Source organism: Pseudorasbora parva, chromosome 4 (genome assembly GCF_024679245.1).
Source record: "Pseudorasbora parva isolate DD20220531a chromosome 4, ASM2467924v1, whole genome shotgun sequence".
NCBI classification, from domain to species: domain Eukaryota; kingdom Metazoa; phylum Chordata; class Actinopteri; order Cypriniformes; family Gobionidae; genus Pseudorasbora; species Pseudorasbora parva.
Genome location: NC_090175.1, coordinates 12,133,666 through 12,151,740, shown reverse-complemented (window position 1 = coordinate 12,151,740; position 18,075 = coordinate 12,133,666). Strand labels below are relative to the sequence as shown.

The 18,075-nt window shown below is 37.9% G+C and overlaps 1 protein-coding gene across 1 annotated transcript; it reads right to left on the bottom strand.

Annotated features, from left to right (window-relative positions):
- Window positions 1–2,012: 2,012 nt before the first annotated feature.
- On the bottom strand, window positions 2,013–17,858 carry esf1 (ESF1, nucleolar pre-rRNA processing protein, homolog (S. cerevisiae)). Its single transcript, XM_067440927.1, has 14 exons — window positions 17,715–17,858; window positions 16,751–17,195; window positions 15,770–16,029; window positions 15,037–15,150; window positions 14,824–14,933; window positions 12,487–12,639; window positions 9,215–9,329; window positions 8,972–9,125; window positions 6,541–6,699; window positions 6,036–6,160; window positions 5,855–5,951; window positions 5,679–5,764; window positions 5,452–5,601; window positions 2,013–2,431 (listed from the first exon to the last, which is right to left on the bottom strand). Exons 2-14 carry the CDS (start codon window positions 17,157–17,159, stop codon window positions 2,126–2,128), a joined length of 2,238 nt encoding a protein of 745 aa, XP_067297028.1. The 5' UTR covers window positions 17,160–17,195; window positions 17,715–17,858; the 3' UTR covers window positions 2,013–2,125.
- Window positions 17,859–18,075: the final 217 nt, after the last annotated feature.

Below are 18,075 nucleotides of genomic sequence, written 5' to 3'. Positions count from 1 at the left end.
GCTTTTGCAGTCTTGTCTTTCCATAAAAGTGTCATTGACATTCACCCAAAGATGATATTCACCCATACATATCAGTGTTGAAGTCAAGACCGCCTAATCCGAGACCAAGGCAGGACCGGCACTCCTTAAATTTATAAAGATCCACATTACCAACTGAAAAATGACTTATAATAAATATAATTACCCTATATAGAGCTGTTACCAATCAAATGAAATCATTCACTACTAAATTCATCTTTGCACTACAGAGGTGATGCAGAAGATGCATCTGAATTGGTAAATTATAAAATGCATAAATAATGTTGAGGATGAAGTTTAATATATATATATATTATATATATATATATATATATATATATATATATATATATATATATATATTTTTTTTTTTTTTTTGAATGTTTCTTAAAGCAATATCATGTTTGCAGTCATGCTCAAATTTGTGAAAACAGCTTTCTTGCTTTTATGATATTGGTTAAATATGTCACATTATAAATCCAGATCTCATACAATAACTTTTTGAAACAATGTCTGGAATATTGTGAATATTTGTATACATTTTTGATGACATTTATTCAAATAATGTCTTTAATAATATTGTCATATAAGACATTATTTATATTAGTGCTGTCAATTTATAAAAAAAAATTAAGGAATTAATCGCACATTTGTCTGTAATTAATTGCACCTGACATTAAAGATTTTAATATATTTTAAATTTCAGACAGAATCTCTAAATTAATGTAGACACAACATAAAGACAGTATATTTTAAATATTTGTTTAATGGCTTTTTTATGAATAAAACCTGCATCACTGATACTAATACTTGTCATTAATTATAGCCAGTCCACATTACAATGTAATTGAAAGCTATTCATTTCAACATTTATTAGGCTTTAAATAATAAAATCACTTTTCAATTTAAATGAACAACAATCTTTACATAAACCTATTGTAATAAATGTCACATCTGTGCCTTCAGTATATATCAGGGCTACATTTTTTTCTGATGGCTGTCAGATTAGTTCAGATTTTTACTTGCTCCATCATAATAGTTATTGTTTTCCTTGTGTTTGACCCATGTGACCGGTGTAAACAGCGCTTTAAGATTTAAGTCTAACAGATAGGATAGGCCTAGAGAAATTGAATAAAGTTATCAAACACTTCACTTCACTGTACAGATTATAAATTAAATATTACTCCTCATTAAATCTACAAAAGTAATTTAGAAAAGAGCAGCGAGTGATTTTCTCTTTGCATTTTGTTCTTTGATTATCCTTAATGACAGACCGCAGTGGGTTTATTAGGCTACTGTCACTTTAAGACCTGCCGCACATCCCATTTTCTCATAACTCGTTAATTTAAGACTTCTTTTAACAGTGCTTGTGAGGATATTCAACAGAGGCATAATAGTGTGTTTTTGTCTGTTCAACCGCTGTCTGATCTAGGCCTATCCTACCTGTTAGACCTACCTGAAAATTTTAAAATACTGTTTACACAGGTCACATGGGGCCAAAAACAAGGAAAACAATAACTCTGCATTTTGACAGGGCAAGTAAAAATCTGAACAGAACCAGTCAAAAAAATTGAGCCCTGAAATATTGAAGGCATATATAAATTACTTTTTTTTTTGTGCACGAGTGTGATACATGCTAGTAACACGCTTTTTTGTCTCTTATCGCGTCTTAAAGCATGCATTAACATTTTTATATAAATGGAAATATATATATATATATATATATATATATATATATATATATATATACATACTGTACACACACACAGCTATATAATTAAAAAATAATATTTCAAAATGTATTTGTTCTGCAGAATAAAAATCATGGTAATATTAGAAAAGATTGGAAATACTGACTACTGCGCAATGTAATTGTGAACAATGATGTTTTTGTCCAAAAATGGCAGGTCAAGCATGAATGTCTGAATAGATGTTTTAATGATTTTGAGCCAGGAGATGATTTTATAGCAGCACTAATCATATTGCATTTAAAGTTAGAAGTTTATTATCAAACAGCTTTTAATTTTTGTCTTGTATGACAGATACATCCAAGCAAAAACACATCCAGTAAATAATTTACTCCAAACCTAAGTTTCTCATTCCCAGTCTACTTTGTCTTTTGTTTCTTGCGCGCTTGAAACTGTTGCGTTTTGTTCTTGATGGATTTGACAAGCAGTGATAAATTAGGGTCCATGGCTTTAGTGGCGGATGCCGTCTCTGCTTTGAGCTTCTCCTGTGTGTCTCTGCTCTTCAGCTTCTCCTCCTGACTGTGTTGCTCCTCCTCTCTGCGCCGCAGTTTCTCCTCCAAGATGCTCTGCGTGGCTTTGGTCTTCTTGTAGGCCGGGTCGGACGGGTCCAGGTTGTAAAGATGGGACGTGAACATGGCCTGGAAGCGCGGGTCCTGAACGTCCACCTGGAGAAGCATGGAGTCAAATAAATGCAACCATGTTGAGTATAAGAGTGTTGTTTAAAAAACAAAAAACACCCAAACTTTTGAATGGCAGTGTATTTTTCGACCTTTTGATAATATTTGACATTATCAAATTGTGAGAGTTGGGAAGTTTGATTCATTTCACAGAATTAGTTCAGAGAATTGTTTCAAAACTCTGATTCAGTGAATTTTTGCTCTCCGCATTTACACTGCATGGTTCATGTGACCCAAATCCGATTTTTTTCCTCTCATGTGGCACAGATCGAATATGACATGTGAACGTCTAAGCAGGAAAAAAAGGCATGAATTCTGATCTCCTCAGATCGGATTCAGGCCTCACTCATATGTGGTAATAAATCCGATATGATTCGGATACGTGCTTTTGCGTCTGCCAAGTAAGCGGAAAAATTGGATATTCCCCAGTAAACGAGAGTCGTACGTCATTGAAAAAGGGTTGGATTCAATGACGTCGACTCAGGTGGACACGAACTGCGACCAAGGACTCTCCACTTGTTCTCCGCCTTACAAGATCAATGTTTTGCTGACCTTTAAAGATGTGTGGAAAAGTGCGGAAATCAAAACATTGAATAATAATTTCGTCTGCGTTCATTGCATATCGTGCCGTTTTAGTTCCTTTTCTAGTTAAGAACGTCTTGGGCTGTTTTGCCAGTGTACAGTGTAAATGGAAATATCGGATACAGGTCGCTTTTAAAAGATGATGTAAGCGAGTCGTCGGATATAGTCACCAAATCTATGAAATGAAATGCGTTCACACCGGACACGAATGACGCAATTCGCACGACTGATTTACATGTTAAGTCAATGCAGAGACGCAAATATAGCCTAGAAATCTAGACGCACCCTAGCGGCAGCAAATTTAATCTGCCCGCAAGTGTCGTCTAGGAACTCAATACCCCTCTGAGCTGTATACCCCTAACTCTGGACGGGCCAATCACATCGTGTATAGAGTCGGCGGGCGGGGCCATAATGACGACGGGCGAGTTGCGTTTGCGTGCTTCTAGTAAACACAGAAACTGGCGAACGGCGGCGGTCTTTTGAATCAGCTTTGACCGCGACTCTGGAAGACTTGGAGTTAAGCTTTTCTCTGAGAACCGACCGGATACGGTGAATGTTTAATAAGCTCTGCTTCACCTTCGTTGCTCTGGTTGGTTGTAGCGCTATCCTATCGCGTGCAGAGGGAGTTTGAAAGACAACCGTTTATCCCGCCCCTCGGATTGAGCTGTCAATGGTGAGTTTCCAGACCAAACATCTTGATGTGGGTCTGGCTTGTCAGGCTAACGCAAATAGGCATTCTGTGGTGCGATTCGCACGAATGACGCGAACCACTCTCACGAACTTTGCCGGATATTCGCGCTGCGTTAACCAATGAGGAGCCTGCTTACTGCTGTCACGTGGTGAAGTGACGGATGGGAATCCCCGATGCCAGAGTAATTAAAAAATACTACTGTTATTGTGTCACAAAATTTCGTTTTAAGAGTTTTTCAGGCAAGAATGTAGTTGTTTAAAGCTCAAATATGTGGTTTATTTATTAAAGGTCCCATTCTTTGCGATTCCATCTTTCAAACTTTAGTTAGTGTGTAATGTTGCTGTTAGAGCATAAATAATACCTGTAAAATTATAAAGCTCAAAGTTCAATGCCAAGCGAGATATTTTATTTAACAGAAGTTCCCTTTCAAAGCCTACAGCGAGCGGCCGGTTTGGACTACAGCCCTGCACTTCCAGGTTTAATGACGCACCTAAAACCGTTTGTTGACGAACTCTCCGCCCACAAGAACACGCAAATTCGGGGCGTGGTCCTTTTGCTCTCGCACGTCGAGAATAGAAGTGTTGTTTTTGTAGAGTGTGTTTGTCGCCATGCCATTGAAACGCTGTTATTTTCATCCCGGAGTCAAATCACCTTTGTTTGGCCTTCCCACGGACGCTGTACGTAGAGATCAATGGCTACAGTTCATGTTTAACTCGGTTCCGGAAAATTATAATCACAATTTAAAACTATGTGCAGCACATTTTGCTGAGGACTGCTTCCTTAATCTCAATCAGTTTAATGCTGGATTCGCAGAAAGATTATTCTTAAAAGATGACGCAGTTCCCTCTTTGTCTGGAGAAGGCGTTGTTTATGGACCACAACCGGTAATTGTATTTTATTATTTAAGTTGGTCCGTTTAACAGTTTATGTAACTCATGACACAAAGTGCAACGCTGTTTAGCTTTGTTAACTAACGTTAGATGGTAGTTGAAAATAATCCGAAAAACTTAGCATATAAAAGTGTAGTAATTCATTCAGAAACATCCTGCAAAAGTCTTTCCTGAGCAGGTTGTAATCGATCCTCTTCGATATTCTCCGGGTCTGATTCCAACTCAAATTGATAAGGCAATATAGACATGTTTGCAATAACATTGAGCACGCGTATCTCCCCGTTATGGTAAGAGGCGGGACCTTTCCGGGAAACGTGCGCTAAGCTGCTGTCCAATCACAGCGAAACGCTAGCTTAATCAGAACTCGTTACGTGTTTCTGAAGGAGGGACTTCATAGAACAAGGAAATCATCAGGCCGTTTTAGGACAGAGGAAACAGCGCTGTACAGATAAGTCAATTGTGTGAAAAATACTGTGTTTTTTCACAGTGTGCAATATAACTCATGTTATATTGCACACTGTGAACACAATCAAAGCTTCGAAAACACGCAAAGAACGGGAGCTTTAAGAGAGCGGCTATTTGAAAATTTGATCAGGCGTTTTCAGAGGTGTGAGACCCAGGCGATCAGCGGCGGTCATTAACCCCTGTGATAGCAGCCTTAACTCGGCTAGTCCGACTGCCACTGCCTGGCAGAAGCTCCTCCCATGATGCGAATTCGTGTCTGTTGTGTAGGGAATGAAGCGAATGGATTCAAAATGTTCACGCGCCTAACTTTTATTTATTTGCGTCATTCGCGCCCGGTGTGAACGCAGCATAAGAGTGCAAGTGAAGGAAGGTGTTTTGACCTGGAAGTCGTCGGCCTCCAGTGGTGTGTTGCTCTTCAGGAGCTTCTTCCTCTTCTTCTTGCTCAGGTTCTGGTGCTCTACGATCTTGTCGTAGTTGAAATGTTTGTGCTTGCCGTCTTCATCGTCATCCATCAGCAGCTCCATCTCAGCCTAGAGATCAAGACACAGTTGGTAAACCATGACACATTACCCATAAACACCTCTCGTTGTCACAGTCAGAAACGTACCCTCCGTCTCTCCAGCTCTTCCTGTTCTTCTGGTGTCTTCTCCTCATCCTTCTTCCTGCTCTTGTTCTTTTTGTTTACCAGGGATCCTGCAATTGAATTGACAACACAGACCTCATTGTTTAATCTCCCTCATGTTAAATATAATAAAGCGTTAGGGGAATAAAGTGCAGGCTAACCTGATGCGCCGAGCTCCTCTGTGAAGAAGGGGTCACTGAGGTCCACATCAGCAGGAAGTTCATCATCACTGATCCCAGGCTCCGCCTCCGCTGCTTCCTGCACCAGAAAGGACAGTGCATCGTTGAGTCAGAAGTACAGTAATGAAGGACCAACAAAAAGATTCCTCAGTCACACATTTACCTTCTTTCCTTTCCGCTTCTGTTTCTTTTTGTCTTTTTTCTTCTGCAGGTACTCCTCCCACGGACTCAGAGTATCTTTGCCCAACATTTTCTTCTTCACAAGCTTCTCGGTCGTTTCCTTCAGTCCTAAAAACAAAATGACAACACCAAAAAAACATTAACATATATATCAAATATATATAATATATAAATTATTGAATATATCATATTTATTTGTTTTTGATATATAAAATATATTTTTGATATATAAAATAATACATAGAGAATAGTTTTCTGCAATCATTAAAACACATAATTATATGCATACATATATAAATACATATTTTATGTGATATATTTAGCATTATTTAATAAAAATATATATTTTACTATATTAATAATATAATATTAATAGGTGTAATAATATAATATTAATATGTGTAATGTAAAAATTGGTTTAAAAAAATTAATAATATAAAACAATAATAAATAAACTTGTGAGTAATCCGCACATGAAACTGTCATACCTGGTACCCATGTGATCTCCATGTCCATGCCGTCGTCCTTCCCCTTGTCTTTGTCCTGAATGCTCTTCAGTAGATCTCTGTATTTGGCGATCTGCTCTGCGCTTTTCTTCCCCTTACTGCCCTTCTTCTCCACAAGAAGAGGCTCAGCCGGCTCCTCAGCTGACAAGACATTCAATACAACAAAACATTTCAAGGACAGCCAGACTTTCACGTTCACCTCCACAAGGAGGCATTTAAAGGGGTGGTTGCATGCAATTTGACTTTTTTAACTTTAGTTAGTGTGTAATGTTGCTGCTTGAGCATAAACAGTATCTGCAAAGTTCAGTGCAAACGGAGATATTGTCTTTTAAAGTTACGGCAGTTTATACAAAAACGGCCGGTTTGGACTACAACGAGCTTCTTCCTGGGTCGGTGACATCATAAACCCTCGCTAGTCTCCGCAGATGTGACTTCTGCCCGTAATGGTGACAACGGCGTTTCTGGACAACCTGTGCTTAGCACTTCAGCCAATAAAAATACAGGAAACTACATTTGGCCATCTAACCAATCTAAGACCATTGCGTTTTTCAGAGGGATGGGCAGCGTTGCCATATTGGGCGGTTTCCCGCCCAATTGGGCGGTTTCGCAATCTATTTTGCAGGCAAAAATGGGTTTGGGCGGGTGGATAAAAATTGGGCTGGTTTTGGATCAGTGCGGCGGGTTTTTTGTAGCCGAAACACCGGCACTTCAGATCCTTCTTCCTGTTACCCTCTGTTCAACAGGCAGCAGTCTCACTCACACACACACTACAGGCTACAGCTCTGGCCTGGCTGACGTGCTTTGTGTAGATGGCCCGCCATGCACAAACGTTCTGCTTCTGCATAGAGCGCACTGACTGACACACGTTCTATAAATAATATGGTCAGCGCGATTTTCATGTAATGTTATTCATGAATATGTTTCATGGAATCAATAGAATGACTACGCACAGAGGCATAGAAAGTCTGTGTACGTTTTTGTTCATTTATTATTCTATTTCGGAATTAAATATGTAATTTTAAAAAAGGGTGCAGCCTGATTTTTTGTTTAAAAGAAAAAAAGCAGAAATGGCTGGATTTTGTTTTCCAAATATATTGTCATCAAATAATAGTATTAGAAAATTGGACGACTTTTCCGATCGTTTTTTAATTTGTAAGCCTAATCATTATTTGTAAGTTTATTGTGTTTCATTTTACTGATCCTTTCTTTATCTGGAAATAATTGTGCAAAAGAACATTTGTAAATGTACCTTTTTTATATGAATCTGTTCGTTTTTAGTTTATAAAAATGCAAAACGTAGCTAATAAAAAAAAAATTATAAAAAAGTTATTTTATTTTGTGCGCATGGAAATTGTGTATAGGCTAGCCTACGTTTTGATACAAAAGTTTTTATTCAAAATAGTATTTAAAAATACAACAACCATTCCATTTAATAATTTTTTTCCATGGTTAAAAACGAAAAAGGAATTGGACACAAAAGTACAAAGAATGTTGCATTAATTTCATTGAATGTTGTTTCTGAATTCGGATAGGCTAGTCGATACATGGGTAATTTTAAAGCTTGTAAATTATTTCAATGTTAGGCTATTTAAACGAGAAACGAGCCAAAAAAAAATGGGCGGTTTTTGGGCGGTTTTTTTTTTGCGAGTTTTGGGCTGGAAAACCTTGCTGGCATCTGGCATGGGCTTCATAGAAGCAGGAAGCAAACGAGCCGTTCAAAGGACAGTGGAGACAGCGGTGTGGAATAAAGGTCAGGTATAAGAAAAATATGGCATTTAAAAAAAAATGTATTATGCCGCATTCACACGGGGCGTAAGCGTTAACGCTTCCCATTTACTTTGAATGGGTGACATCATCCGTTGCCGAACTGAATTGTGGGTTCCGTCGCGGCGCTTCACTCGCGTTCCAAGCGGCAGAAGTTGAAGAATTCTCAACTTTTCAAGCGCCAGCGCAGGCGTCATCCAATCAGATCGCCGTATGCAAATATCCTACAGCAGACGCTAGCCAATTGCGTTCATTACAGCCCCGTGAGCTGCGCCTTCATGCACCTGTGCAGTGCGCTGACAACGACTACACGGGCAATCGCACTCGCACATACAACCAAATCGGCATCCATTTCGTCTCACAGACTAGCTGTCATAAAAAGGTGCTTTTTTGTGTTGTGTTTTTGTCCAAGCGGCAAGGTAATGTGATTGGCTGTTGTCACTATGACGATCGCGTCAGCACCCAGCTTCAGCCACGCCCTCCGTCAAGCGTTAACGCCTACGCCCCGTGTGAATGCGGCGTTAAGACATGTTATACTGCACCCCATAAACACAACCAAGCCTAGGAAAAAAACACAGAACCACCCCTTTAACAGGAAGTTGATGCTGTTGCTCTTTTCCATTCGATAGATGAGATACTCATCACTAACCTTCCGTCGGTTTCTCTGCCTCTTCCTCCTCTTCGTCCTCACTGGAAGAGGCCAGGTAAGCCTTGAAGTCCATGTCCAACAGCTCGTCCTTATTGAACTTCCGGCAGAGAGCCGTGACACGGTCGTGATCCGTTTCGTCCCAAGTCAGCTCAACCTGATGACGGACAGCAGACACACCAGACAGACGTTACTCTACATCCAGTTCAGCCGCTCAGATCTTGTGTAATGTTCAGCTTGACAGACCTTGGCTGTGGTGGTGGCCGTTGATGTGAAGAGTTTGGGCTTGTAGGAAGCATAATCCACATCGGTCGCTCTGTCCTTCGGCTCATCGTCAAACGTCACGTCATCGGGGATGAACCTGCACACAGCCACCAACATGAACCAATGACAGCTGACAAATAAAGCTCTCACAGATGATGAAATGTTTGTTTATTTGGTTACACTTTACAATAGTGTTGTCAAAAGTACCGACCGCGATACCAATTCGGTACTGAAATGTTACAAATATGACGCTTTGAGCGCTGTTGAGCGGAATCGTAAACACCTCTGACTGGCCATTGTGCTCACGCGCTTATCAAATAGTTCTATGATTGGCTACTTTGATCAGCGCTTCACAAACATGTTGTAAAAATACATCAATGACGCTTTTCACGGAGCGCTTACACAGATACACACAGAGCGTTTGAATGTAGGTGTCTATCAGCCTACCGGTCCGCTGGTCGACGCTTTCAAACGCTCCCGCTCCCGCTTTCAAAACACTTTTCAAACACTTCCGTGTTGTTTCAAACCGCTGCCGTGAGTTGATCATTGTAGCCAATCACAGGCACATCCGATGAGCACGTGAGCACAATGACCAGTCAGAGGTGTTTACGATTAAGAGGACTAGAAGCACCAAATTTTTATTATTACTCGATAGCTAACCAACTGCAATACATATACAAATGGACCCACCCCACCCAATCCGATATTATATGGCTAGATATAGAACAATCACTCTGCAAAGAATTAAATATAGCTGACATACCATTCCTCACAAAAACAATCAAACAACACACATGTTTTAAGGCTGTAACTATAGCCTCCACTCTGACAGCCTGGTGGAAATTTCACCAAATCACAAATTCTGTACTAGCTCCATCTATCCGCACCCCATTGTGGAACAACCGTGACTTCATTAGCAATAAAAAAATACTGAACTTTCACACATGGGCTGAAAAGGGTATCACTCATATTAACCATATTTTCAAATCCAACACATTAACAACATTTCCGCATTTGGCCCAGGAGTTTGGCATCAGGAGCAATGAATTTTTAAAATACCTGCAACTCAAATCTTCTGTTCTGGCAAAAATAAACATCCGAGCCACAAATTTAGAACTTCCACCAGCAATATCAGACTTGGTTAACATTACATCTCCAAAGAAACTTCTCTCCAAAATATACAAAATCATTTCAAATCAATTTCAGACCATATACTTACCAACAATAAAATGGGAAAACGATCTCTCAATAGCTCCTGATGCCAACTTCTGGACCCAAATCTGTAAAAACATCTATTTCATGTCCAAAAATGCTAATCTTCAATTGATACAATACAAAACACTTCACAGAACACACTACACGGCCAATAGATTAGCTAAAATGGGTTTCACATCAGAAATTTGCACACATTGCAGTCAGAAATCTACAGATACATACATCCATGCAACCTGGCACTGCACTCCAATCAAACACTTCTGGGAAGAGGTCACACAGTCACTATCCACTATAGTGGGCTGCCACATCCCACTATCGCCCTCTCTTTGCTTGCTTGGGGACCTCACAATAATTACAGATAAAACTATAAACTTTAAAACTCTCCTCATAGCCCTAACCATTGCCAAGAAAACTATCCTCATGAACTGGAAAACTCGTAACAAAATACACATTAACCACTGGAAAAATCTTCTCACCGACTTTATTACAATGGAATACACATCTCTCCCCTATAATCCCTCATCTGAAAGCGACCTCTGCCATCCAACACTTTCTGACCTCTTACAACTCTGAATCCTCTCTCTCTCCGTAACTCCGTCTCCTCCCATCTCTTAATCAATCCACAGGCATTACTGCATAATTCCAATTATTGTCAATATTGTTTCATTGTTTCATTATTGTTATTGTTATGATTGCTATTATTTATTATTATTATTTTTATTATTGTTGCTGTTTCCATTGTTGTCTTTGCTTTCATCATTGTCGTCATCATCATCATCATCATCATCATTATCATCAACTATTATTATTGCTGTTTTGGAATTTCAAACCTGGTTTTCATTGTCACCACTACTACTATAGTAAAATCGATTGATTATTTCTAATTTTCCCCCTAATCTTTTCATGTGTTTTTAATGCACCACAATGTAGAAGAGAAATGTGTGTTTGTATGTATATTTAAATTGGAAAACCTCATAAACACTAAGGCAGGTAGGACAGGCGAGAAATGGTTTCTCTAGGACAGCATCTCTGTCCTAAGTTGAGACACTCGCACAATGTCCCCCTTCTTTTAATGCACCTTAGACACTACACACAACATAAAAATAAAATAAAAAATAAAATAAAAAGTATAGGGACTGAAAAGATGTGGGGGGAGGATTATCTTATATTATTATTATACTATGTGAAACTTATTGACCCATTGAAAGTGGTGACAATGATAAATATTACATAGGAAAATAAAAAATAAAATAAAAAAAGGGACACTGATTATTACAATGATGATGATGATGGTATGATGATGATAAGTGGTAGTGATAATATAATAAATAATAAATGTGTAATTTTGCTTTTGAATACACACCCACACCTACACTCACCCACACACACCTTATACATTAACACACTTTTATTTCACTTCTAGAATTATGTAATTACTCGATTGTCAATTACTGCACTATTGTGGTTTGTATGTCTGTATGTCAATAAAAAAAAAAAAAAAAAAAAAAAAAAAAAAAAAAAAAGAGGTGTTTACGATTCCGCTCAACAGCGCTCCAAGCGTCACATTTTTAACATTTCAGTACCGATTTGGTATCGTGGTCGGTACTTTTGACAACTCTACTTTACAATAAGGTTTCATTAGTTAACATTAGTTGATGTATTAACTAACATGAACTAACCATGAGTAATGCATTTGAATTAGTTAATCTTTATTAACGTTAGTTAATAAAAATCCAACTGTTCATGGTTTGTTCATGTTAATTCACCATCCGTTAACTAATGTTAACATGATTTGAATAATGCATTAGTTAATGTTGAAATTATCATTAACAAAGATAAATAAATGCTCTTTATAAGTGCAGGTCATTATTCGTTCATGTTAACTAATGAACCTTATTGTAAAGTCATGTTACCATTTTTTTAAATATTCAAGTGCTAAGTTCTTAAATGCCATCAGATTTGTATTCTTGGTATTCTTCATTTCTTGTATTCTTGGAGACTTAGTTTAAAAACAGTCTCTGGAAATGGAGGGGACTCACCGCAGGTCGATCGTCGAGCAGCTGCTCTCGTACTCGAAGCCGTCACACTCCTCATAAATGTGTTTCGCTGTTTCGACAGAGTCACACTCCACCACGGCGTAGTAATACTTCAGACGCTTGAACTGATAGTCACGCACCTTCTCTCGGTAGATCCTGAAAACACATCATAAAACACTGGGCTGAAATAACTGGTGAAAATGATGGTTCCTCTGACTGGAAAAAGATAACACTGTCGTTTAAAACCATTCAGAGTAATTATAAAAATAGACATCCAATATTATCAAAAGGTCGAAAAATACAGTGAAATACACTGCCATTCAAAAGTTTGGGTGTTTTTTGTTTTTTAAACAACACTCTTATACTCAACATGGTTGCATTTATTTTATTTTGTTTGAAAAATACAGTAAAAACTTTAATATTGTTAAATATTTTTACAATTTAAAATAACGTTTCTTATTTGAATTTATAGTAAAATGTAATTTATTCCTGTTATCAAAGAAGATTTTTTATCAATACTCCAGTCTTCAGTGACACATGATCCTTTAGAAATCATTCTGATATGAGGATTTGATGCACAAGAAACATTTCTGATTATTATTTATCAATGATGACAACAGTTGTGCTGCTTCATATCTTTGTGGAAACCGTGATACATTTTTGTCAGGATTATTTGATGAATAGAAAGTTCAAAGAACATAAAATAATTATCTCTTATAACATTATAGATGTCATAAATTGAATGCAATAAAATACTGACCCAAACTTTTTGAACAGCATTATAGCCACAGCTAAAAGCATTTGATAACTTTTTTTATCTATCAATGTAGCATGCAATGCAGAACATCTTTACCATAAAAACACTGCACTAAGTACAGTTTTTTATTTTTATAGACTTTTTTAGTATTAAATGCTAAAAACTAGCTAAAATGCTAAGAACATACACATCATTAGTATGTTTTAAAACACTGTCAGCCATCTAGGACATATTTTTTGTCACTAAGTTTGTTTCCAATGCATTCTGCTATTGCCCTCAGTTAGGGCTGGGCGATATGGCCCAAAAGAATTATCACAATATAATTGTCCATATCAGTCGATATCGATAAATATCACGATAAATGTAACATCTTTATTTCTTTAAAGTTTAAAGGCATATTTTTGCTCCTGAGTGAAATATGTAGAAAACAGACAGTTAACTGTGGTTTTACATTTTATTGTCAAAACATCACAAACATTTCCCAAACAGTCGAACAATTTATTAAAACTGAGGTAGATTTATTAATTAAAATATTTATTGTGGTAAGCATTTTTTTACTCTTCAATGTATATCAATATTATTATTACTTAATTGTGTAAGTAGTAAAACACTAAAAATACAAACGGGTACAAAGGGGTTTTAAGTTTTGAAACATTTTGAGTCTCCCCTCTCTTGCCTCACAGTGGATTGGTCCACCGTGCATCGCTCTCTGTCACACACACACACACACACATACGCCCATCTCACCGACTCACACACCTCACCTACAGTGTGTTGGTCGGGAGAGAGCAAAGTTCAGTATTTGCAGATCTCCAGAGCTCTGTCTAGTCTATTTTATTCATTTAAAACATCGGAAGAAATTATTTCTCTTTTGATACATGCGATGCTGAGTCATTAATACATCACCAAAGACAAATAATAATGATAGCGATGTACAAGTCCGATGTTTTAGTGATTATAGTTTGGTAGCGTTAGATTGCAAGTCACCCACTACAACTAACAAGGTGATAAGCCTGCTGTGCGTGAATGCAGTAAATGTAGATTTACTGCTGTGTTGGGCTCAATGTTATATGGAAAAACTTTGAAGAAGCACGATGATTTAATGAAATTTCGTGAACCTATGATAAGCAGCCCACGCAAGTCGCTCTGTTTTATGTCGGCTGGGATCGCCAAAATATCTCCAAACCACTGAAGTTGAATGAACTAAGTTGTCAACGATATCCGTGTCATCCAAGCTTGTCGTGAGCTCTGAGTTTTCTTCACTACTGCTCATTTGTATCGCTCCACTTCACTCCAAACTTCCAATCCTGTCAGTCACTGACTGTAAACAACAGCGCGTGCAGCACCCAAAAGCCCGGTCTGCAATACGCATGCACGAAATTATATCATTATATCGTATATAGTTATATAAATTATATAATTATATACGCATATATTGAGAAATTATCGACCGGTTGTTATCGTTTTATCGAGGAAAATTATATTGTGATAATTATCGTTATCGTTTTAACGCCCAGCCGTACCCTCAGTGGTGTCCAGGCAAACACCAATAAGAGCCAGTAAAAGGTCATGAAAAGCGGTACCTTTGCTCTTCTGTGTCGGCGTCGGGGTCGTCTGGGAGGCTGATGAGCTCCAGCGGACCTTGGGTCTTTTCTGCACTTATCCTCTCCTTCCCAAACTCAGACGGATAGATCTGACAAATGCAAGCCAACGATTCAGACTCACAGCTGCAGCGCAATCGGAAGTAATAATGTGATTGTTGAAAGAGCCAGAGCAGGAAGAGAAGGGATAGTTACCGTTACAGACAGTACTACGCCTCCTTTGGGCTTGAACGAGTTAAAGAGAGCCAGCAGATCTTTAGCTTTCAGTCTGTCCCAGTCCATGTTACAAACTGCCAACCGCTGTGAAGTCTAAACACAGGAAAGAACACACTAAACACACCGGCAGCAAACACTAATGTGATAATATAAATACTTTTTAAAGTAATTATTTTAAGTGCGTTATTCAAAAATGTTTATTTGGTTGCGATTTTCAATAATTAAAATATATATATTTCAATAATATAACATTTAATAAATATACTAACATAATACTAAACACTAAAGTTCAGTAAGATTTAAAAAAAGAAGAAATTGACGCATTAAATTGGTCAAAAGTGGCATTTATGATGTTAATAAATATTTCTATTTCAAATGTCTCTTTTTTTATTTATTTAACTTTTCAACATTGATAATAATCATAAATGTTTCTTGAGGATCAAATCCTTATATCAGAATGATTTCTGAAGGATCATGTGACACTGAAGACTGGAGTAATGATGCTGAAAATTCAGATCACAGGAATAAATTACACTTTACAATATATTCAAATTGAAAACAGTTGTTTTAAAATGTAAAAATATTTCACAATATTACTGTTTTTCTGTATTTTTGATCAAATAAATGCAGCCTTTGTGAGCAGGAGAGACAAAAACTCAAACTTTTGAATGGCAGTGTATATGATTAAAGAAGTGTTTGGATGAAATCTCACATTGTCACTCCGTGGAGCATCTTTCCACATCTCTCCCCAGTCATGCTCAATCTCCTCATCCTCCAACTCTTCATCATCGTCATCTTCATCAGAGCTGGTCTCAATGTTACCCTTCCCTCTGGCCAGATCAGGTCCATCGTCGCCATCTTCATCTGACTCGCTCTCAACTTCTTCATCAACCTCCTCCTCCTCTTCATCTTCATCACCTTCAGAAGAACCATCTTCTTCGTCCTCTTCAACACCAGATTTCTCATCTTCATCTGAAAAATCCAATAAAAATCGGCATCAAGCCATAAGTAACCAAATAAACAATACTCATAATCTTCAGAAGAATATACACTGCCTGTCCAGACAAACCAATGTTAAATCAATGATAAGAGTCAGTGATTGATGATCATTATTGCAGTGATTATTATGTCTCTAGCACGTTATATGTTTGGCATCAGTTCTTCTAACCCTCATTGATGGAGTGTGTAGTTTTTCATTTAAACATCCATGTAGGAAGACCCATCATGGCCATATTCCAGGATGACAATGTCCAGATTCATCAGCTCAGACTGAAGGAATGGTTGTGAGGATGAAGAATCATCTTCACTCATGAATTGTCTCCTCTGAGTCCAGAGCTTAAACTCACTGAGAGTCTTTGGGACGTGCTGGAGGAGACTTTACAGAGAGCTGGACTCTTACACTGACACTACAAGATCTGGACCACAAACTGATGCACCTCTATGGATATAAATGCTGTGGGGTTAGAAGATCTGTTGCCAAACATATTACATGCTAGAAACATACTATTCACTGCAATAATGACCCAATCATTTACTCTTAAGCATTTGCTTATTTTGCCTGGGCAGTGTATAAACATGCTTGTCAAAATGACTTTAAGATGATCCAAAACAAGCACAATGCAAAACAAAAAAAGTTACATAATCAGATCAGCAATGACAATTAAGCCAGTAACAAACGTTTCTGTAGCATTACCTTCTTCAAACACTCTCACTCCCTTTATCAACGGCTCTTTAGTTTTCTTAGCTTTTTCAGACTTCAGGACCTTCTCTGCTTCTTCCTCGTCTTCAGATTCATCACTCTCATCTTCCTGCTCAACCGCTTTCTTTTCCTTCTCCGTCTTCTCGTCCTCCTGCTCTTCGTCCGACTGCTCGGAGTCCGAGAGCTTGTAGAAGCGCTTGAGGTCCTCGGCGGACGTGTGGTTGACGGGTCGGCCGCGTTTATCCACCGTGTACTTCAGCTTAAAGCGCTGGTCGTGGAACATGGACTGGAAACGCTTGTCGATCTTGACTTTGCGCTCTCTGTTGGGCATCTCCCAGAAGCGAGGGTCCTTTTTAACCTTGGAGAAGCGGTCGTCACCGCTTACAGTGTTTTTGGAAGTCATGGTGATTATTTGGAAGAACCAGATGGAAGTATTTACCTGTGGAAAACACAGGAAAGGTCAGTATATCCATTTTAAGAAATGTCACGATTTCTAACACAGGCAAGCCAAAATAATGTGGTTCATCTTGAGTGTTTCTTTATAGTGAAATAATTAACAACTGATTTAAACAAGTGATGTTACAGCAAAACAAACTTCCAAATAAAGACAAATATGGAAGGGTTAGGGCAAGATGTCAACCTTTTTTACAGCAGTACTTTTTAGGCTAGATTTATTTTTTATTTAAAATAACAGAGCACTATATTTTATAATGTATACTCGTCATATTAGGCTGTCATGTTTCTTGTTTTCGTGATTATTTGTTTACAGTGTATTATCGTTCTTGTCTGTGATGTAACTTACACAACACAGCTCATTTTGTACCATTTTACATGACTGTATAATGCAGTAACTAAAACACTGAGCATATGCCGTTAATTTACAACACAGGACGTGAAACAAGTCAGAACAAAACAGACTGCACGACATTAAAACACTTATTTAAAAGCTAAAACTGACCTAATTGCTTTTGTTGAGCGATGCTGCACAGTTCCACACGTGTTTTCCCGTGATGCTTCACTAGTGTTTCCGTGACCTCTTTGAAACCCCGCCTTCTTTTTCCTACGGCGAGACGAAAAGCTCAAAACACACCAGACGCGAGAGTCTTTGCTCTGTGTGGGAAATAGTTCAATAATTATGTCATTAAAAAACATTACAAAATACATCAAATAAACCAAAATATACAAAATAAAATCAAAAACAATTCAAGGATTTATTTCAGCTAGCTGCCAAAGCAACCTTTCTCATTTTAATTTAGTTTAAATTGATATACTAAAATAACTAAAACTGAAAAAAGGTTATAGACATATTTAGAAAAAAA

Excerpts from the sequence above, each read along its gene's own strand:
- esf1 (XM_067440927.1), bottom strand. The coding sequence starts at position 17,159 with ATGACTTCCAAAAACACTGTAAGCGGTGACGACCGCTTCTCCAAGGTT. Across the intron at positions 16,030-16,750 it reads AGTGAGAGTGTTTGAAGAAG|ATGAAGATGAGAAATCTGGT; the intron begins GTAATGCTACAG and ends TGGATTTTTCAG. Across the intron at positions 15,151-15,769 it reads ATGCTCCACGGAGTGACAAT|ACTTCACAGCGGTTGGCAGT; the intron begins GTGAGATTTCAT and ends TCCTGTGTTTAG.